Raw genomic sequence first — 6,345 nt, forward strand, 5'->3', positions numbered from 1 at the left:
CACACACACATACATCCTTCACAAAACACAAATCTTTGTAGATACAGTATTTGTGGCTCATAGTGGCAAAGCAAGGGTGATTGCACAGAAACACATGGACAGAGCTGGCACTAAATAAAAACATTTTCATTTAAAAAATTTAATCAAACACCATTTTAAAAGAAATGAGTGTCTTGTCCTTTGAGTACTTCTATAATAAAATGCTGTTTAAAAACAGAAAAATTAGGGTAAAATCTCTAAATATTTGTTGTTAAAGTGGTAGCAGCGTAACGTAACACGTTTAAAGCTTTTGACATCAAAGGCCTGTACATGCAGTCTTTTTTCCACACAGGAGAGGAAATATCACACAGTGGGAAGTCGTTATGAATATTTAAGAAATTAAATACGTATAAAAAAGTTTTAATAAGCATATATGCAAAAAAAATTAAACAAAAACTGCTTTTAGGTATATTTGCCTTCTTTTGAAGGCAAGTCATGTAGGAGAATTATGAACAAATAATATCTTACCTGTTGTACATGACAAAATTCTTCATAAATGACGTGTTTCAAAAGTCACAGCAATGTAAATTTTGTAAAACAATTTTGATATGAAATTTTATGTACTTTTACTAATTAGTTGATTTAAGATGACAGAAAAAAATCCACTGCGGTCTCGGCCCCTCTCGGTCTAGCTGTTAGCTTGTCGGTTTCTCCAAACTTAGCCTGTTCTAAAATATATGTACAACAGGTAAGATATTGCTTGCTCGTATCCTTTCCAAATAACCTCACTTCAAATGAACTAAATGTGGAATAACTGCYACTCCTGTGAAACAAGATCCCGACTTGTTGCGTCTCAGATATCTGTATTTTCAGACCCTTCAGGTTGTTTTAACTGCTACCAAACCTCAGCAACACTTAAAACCATTAAAAACAGATCAAGTACATCTATCAGAACAATAAGCTTAATTAGTCCAGTCATTTTCTTTACCCGATTTTCCTTTCCAGGTCGCGGGGAGCTGTCTCGAGCGGCCWTTGTGTGAGTGGGGGGCGGGGCCACCATGAACAGGTGGCAAGTCCATCACAGGAACACATGGAGACAAACAACCAGTCACTCACACAGCTTAGAGTCAGCATTTAACCTTTAAAATGCATGTTTTTGGTCCGTGGGAAGAAACTGGAGTTTCTGGAAAATCCACATGTGCAAAGGAAGAATGTGTAAATTTCATACAGATAGACCAGGGAGCAAACCTGCGACCTTGTTGCTGTGAGGCGACAGCTCCACCCACTAAGAGCTTAATGAGTAAAATCAAACAGCATTCTTCTGTTAAGCAGATGGTGATTAAAGGCACACGCTGTGATCTCTATCTGCTGAGTGTTTGCTACAACATAAATATTATACCTTCATTTCAGTGAGTTTGGAATCCTTCACCTAATAGCATGTACACTTTAACCCCATTTTTCTCTCTTCTCTCTTATGAGAAGGTCATCGTTGTGTCTTTGAGAGGTGGTCTGAACATCTGGAATCCACCCAAGTCAGTCCAGGGAAGCAGGCAGAGTGTGAGTGGTTGAAAACACAAAAAGGAAACCAGATCTCCAGCTCCTTATATGAAGAAATTCAATGGACTGATGAACTCATGAAGACATAAAAAAATGTAAATTTGAAAACAGGAAGCCGTCAGCAGAACACGACCTGCAGCTGACCCGAGGTTACTCCCAGAGCTAACCACAGCTGAACTCCGCAACCTTAGCTTCTGCTCACATGTCACACAGGTTTTGGTGGGGGTGGGGGTGGGGGTAAAAGGTCTGAGTCCTCTCTCACAAAGTCCCGGGATGGTTGCGAAAGTTGTAATGGTTCCCGTGCTCCGCGTCTGTAATCTGCAAGTTCGGCTTCCTCTCCGGCTCCTCGCTGTCGGCCGCGCCTCCTGGCCTGCAGCGACGCGGAGGACGCTTTTTAAAGAAATCCGACACGAACCGGACCTGCAGAGGCAGAGAGAGAGAGAGAGAGAGAGAGAGAAAAAAAGTTGGGTCAGTTAGGAGATATTTTCCACCTCCTTTCAGGTTTCAGGAGTACAGAGGATGTAAGGAAGGGCGGGGCTGGAAATAGTGATTGCATATGTCTGGAGAGGTTTGTGCCCAGATGTTAAATGACACATGAACACTTATTCACTCACATCTGAGAGGAACACACAGAGAGCTGGCACGACTCCTGCAGGCTATTAAACACTGGGCCTCGGWGGGGCTCGCTGCTTACAGCACACTGAAGACCAAAGCCTTAGGTCCCAATTAATCATACACACACACAGACTCGAGAAGTTTCCACAAGGCACTTCTGACTGCGGTTCAGTCAAAACAGGGAAGTGGCCAAACAATAAAAGAAGCCCATCTAGGTGAGGTTAAGAAGATTGGATGTTTTGGCTCAGGCAGCTACTCTTTACCAGCTTCCAAAYGACTGTTTAAATTACATAAAGATGAAAAATAAATCATCCGTCCATCCCTGCTCTGACAGGAGTATCACTAACAGTGGGATTTCCCTTAAATGTTCAATTTCATGTCGGAGACAGACTCGCCCATGTTTGCTTTTCCAAAACTTTATACCCGCTGCGGTCAGATCGGAGATGAAATGTCAAAATGTCAGCGTGTCGGGTAAGTCGTACACAGTGAAAAGAAAAGCGCTCGGTGGAAGCGTGAACGGTCTTTTCTGGAAGAGTGCTCGGAGACTCACGTTGAGCACGGCAACAAGGGCTCCCTGCAGCAGCCCCACCAGCACGTCGCTCCAGTGGTGCTTGTAATCAGAGACTCGGGTGTAGCCCACGTACACGGCGAAGGCCACCAGGAAGAACTGGATCGTGGGCCGCAGAAGTCTGGCCCACTTCGCCGCAAGTCTCGCCTGCACGTAAAGCTGGAGACAGAATGAGGGGGAGAAAAAAAAAGAGTTCAGCAAAATTCGACAACAAAATAGCCATCATGCTGATAATAATGGATATATAACCCCCTGTATTGCTAAAAAAATGTGAAAAATAATTTAAAATTTGACTAAAAAAGGTGTTGAGTATAACATTAATTTATATCCACTATGGATGAATAAACCCTTGAGCAAGAGAATCAGTAAATGCCAAAACACATATGAATCTGGCAACTAAATAAATGTCCCTAAGTTTCTTCTCGGTTGCTGTTAAAGGTGCAATAACTGGCATCACACGTGTGTGTCTCACAGCCRCACTTCACACTGCAGCCCCATTTTTTTTTTTACAAACAGCCCACAGATCACAGCTGAGCTCTGTTCATTAGCAGGTTCTGAACTTGTCTGAACTGATGGAGCTTCTGTCGGTCCTCTGAGCTGAAAAAAATGTGGCTCTGCTTGAAACGTTCAGGGCTCACACTCACCTGGCTTTCCACAAAAAAAAGTTTAAAATGAAGCTGTTTATTTTGTTAATTAGGGTTGTGTGGAGTAGATAAAGGTAGTCAGTGTCTTACTTGCAGTAGATATCCGTCTGTTAGAGAAGCAGGTAGCAAATCTGATGTGAGCTAACACCAACAACTACTCAAGGCTAATTCAAGAGCTAATTTCTTCTATTTAAAAAGACTCAAACACTTTGAAACATCTTCCCACACTTCAGCACTTTTTTTTGGTRTGCTTTTAACCAAACATTTTGCTAAACTAAATGAATGCCAACAGTGGCTGCCAAACATCACACTTCTAATTAGTCAAGATTTAATAAAACAGCTGAACTAATGTTTAAAGTTAGTAACAAAATAACTTCTGCTAATATWCAAAGCATTTTATAAGAAAAGAGGGGGTCATGACAAAAATTTAAAACAACCCTGTGTCAAAGCAAAACCGAAAAGTACGTGCATTACTGTATGTGGGTTTAAACAGTGGAATAATCTTAATTTTTGGATTGAACATGTGTAATAAATAAAAAAAAAGGTTAATATAAATAAGTATATGTTAGAATAGTTGTTATTATTGCATTAATAGAACTATTACAGGCAGTGTAATATGAAATTTTCAGTGCAATGTATGCACATAAATGTAAAAACAATTATAATTATGAAGGTATTTGCTGTAAAATATTACTTTAGTCATAAAAGTACTTTTATTTTAGGTAGTGGAAACTGCAAATGTTCATATTCTCACTTTGGATGGGAGCACGTATGATTAAGTTATAAGAAAAAACTGCATTTTGCGTAGTTTTTTCCCTCTCTTTTTTATTATGATATATACAGAAGTAATTTTGACATAAAAAACRATTTTAGTTCTTCCTATATAAAGTCTAGTTGCTGTGAAAAACAGACCACAGAAGCTTCAAAATCATATCTCACTTTCCAACATCCTCCTTGTCTTCCTTGTATTTTGTGTCCACAGGCCCAAACCAGTTTTAGAGGTTATTTCTCCCACGCAACGTTTAGCGCTTGAATTCAGTTTTTAATTCATGAGCATCTTCTCACATAAACCCATCTGTGGACTATAATTCCTCATGCAAAGTAGACTAAACTTAGACACAGAGATATATGTTTACATGGTTTTTAAAGCCTCAAGGCCACACTTACTGCTAGGAAGATCATGCAGTACATTCCAAAGGACGAGTGACCAGAGTAAAAAGACAATCTGCAAAAAGAAAGAAAATCAAAGACAAGTACAAATAAAAGAAAAGACGCATACACAAACAAACGATCGCCATTACTCTTCTCCTACCTCGCTTCTTTGACGTCCAGTAAACTGCCGGTGCAGTTGATCTCCTGCATGTATCCTACGCAGACCTTCGGAGCGCACACGGCCATGAAGTGGGGCCTCGGACGGCCGATGGTGTACTTGGCGAGTTCCGTCAGCGACTGGCTGACCGAGGCTCCAAACAAATAGGTGCCCACCACCTTGTAGAGAGCAGCTACATATCGGTTGAAGCTGGAGTTGGAGTAAAGYTTCTCCCTGTAAACCAGATAAGCCTCTCCGGAACAGATCTGAGAAGAAAATATGTTTGGATTTTTACGCTCCGGTTTTTTTTTTTTGCAGGTCAATTAGGCAGAGGCTTTGGAAATCCTTACAATGATAACAGTGCAGGAGATGGTGACAGCTGCCAGCATGCCGTGGGTGATGGTGTCTGGTTTTATGGGGTACATGATGCTCTGGTCATCGCAATAAATCCCCCTTATATACGGCTTGGACACTATGTTCAGAATGATGAAGGGCAGCGAGGCTGAAGAGAAAACAAAAGAACTGTCAATAGGTCGAGCTTTCTTAGGATAAATGAAGAAAACAAGGTGCTAAAAAAAACAAAAGTACATTTCAACATTTAGACAAATCAAGAATCAGCCAAAATTAAAAACCCATTAAAGGAAAATCAGATTTGTCTGTTTCTCTAAAGGCCTTCAGACGTTACATCACTTTCATTTTGAGCTGAGAATTAAAAAGTTCTCTCAGAAGGCTGTTTAATAAATAAAAACACAAAAAAGGAGAACAAAACAAAGAAGGAAGTTAAACCTAAGGGTGGGACGCCACAGCAAGGAATGGCAAAACTAAACAGTGGAAAATACTGTAGATGGTTTTTTTTGTGCAGATGGTACTTTTTTTTTTTTTTTTTGCATTCTTGGGTCAACTATAATGCTTCGGAATGATGTGGTTGTCTAAAATAAGGCAAAGTAACAAACCGAGGAAGAAACTATGAGGTTATTGAGATGTTTGAGAAAAAAATCCACCCTAGAAACATTTTTAGATTCTTTGGTTAAAAACATCCACACTAAAGACCACACTTTGTTTTTRCAAAATAACAAAAGGTTCTTTTTATGCATCATACTGATCTTAAAGGGATCTTCAACTACTTACATATAGTTTTAATATGTTGTCATTTCTCTATTCTACTAAAAGTTGTTTTTGACACTGAAAACATTTGCTTAAAACACCATTTATTGTGGGAGACGGGGGACGGTAGCAACAAGGGACGATTGCAACACATAATTTTTCTCCAAACAGAAACAAGCTAGAGTGATGACACTCACACTGTACATGCTCAGACACCCCACCTTGCAGAGAGCTGCAGCAAATTTAGCAATAATATATATWCTGTATTGTAGGGGTCACCTCGAGTGAAATATCAAGGAAACTGTTGGACCTCAGACCTCTGATGGACCTTTAAAGGGACAGAAACTCTGTTCCACTCAGAACTGAATTTAGGCCACCTCAGGTCGCCTTAACTTGTCAAAGAGACATTCTCTTTGACAAACTACCTTTGTCGATGATGTCTGTCACCTGTCCGGGTAGTTTTGGAGGATCAACAGTCGGTTCAGAAAATCCGTTTAGACCAGTGTTTCCCAAAGTTGGGGTCGGGACCCAAAGTGGGGTCCTGAAACATCAAGGTGGGGTCCTGAAAA

The 6,345-nt window shown here is 40.3% G+C and overlaps 1 protein-coding gene across 1 annotated transcript in view; it reads right to left on the bottom strand.

Annotated features, from left to right (window-relative positions):
• Nucleotides 1-105: 105 nt before the first annotated feature.
• The window catches only part of LOC106525130 (lipid phosphate phosphohydrolase 2), a 27,960-nt gene continuing 21,720 nt past the window's right edge, over nucleotides 106-6,345 (bottom strand). The window contains exons 2-6 of the mRNA XM_014019255.1: nucleotides 5,023-5,174; nucleotides 4,676-4,938; nucleotides 4,531-4,588; nucleotides 2,702-2,878; nucleotides 106-1,956 (exon numbers count right to left, since the gene is read on the bottom strand). Of these exons, the coding sequence (XP_013874709.1) occupies nucleotides 1,795-1,956; nucleotides 2,702-2,878; nucleotides 4,531-4,588; nucleotides 4,676-4,938; nucleotides 5,023-5,174 (812 nt within the window). The 3' untranslated portion in view covers nucleotides 106-1,794. The remainder of the gene's footprint in view (nucleotides 1,957-2,701; nucleotides 2,879-4,530; nucleotides 4,589-4,675; nucleotides 4,939-5,022; nucleotides 5,175-6,345) is intronic.

This window comes from Austrofundulus limnaeus, unplaced genomic scaffold (genome assembly GCF_001266775.1).
Source record: "Austrofundulus limnaeus strain Quisiro unplaced genomic scaffold, Austrofundulus_limnaeus-1.0 Scaffold214, whole genome shotgun sequence".
Taxonomy (NCBI): domain Eukaryota; kingdom Metazoa; phylum Chordata; class Actinopteri; order Cyprinodontiformes; family Rivulidae; genus Austrofundulus; species Austrofundulus limnaeus.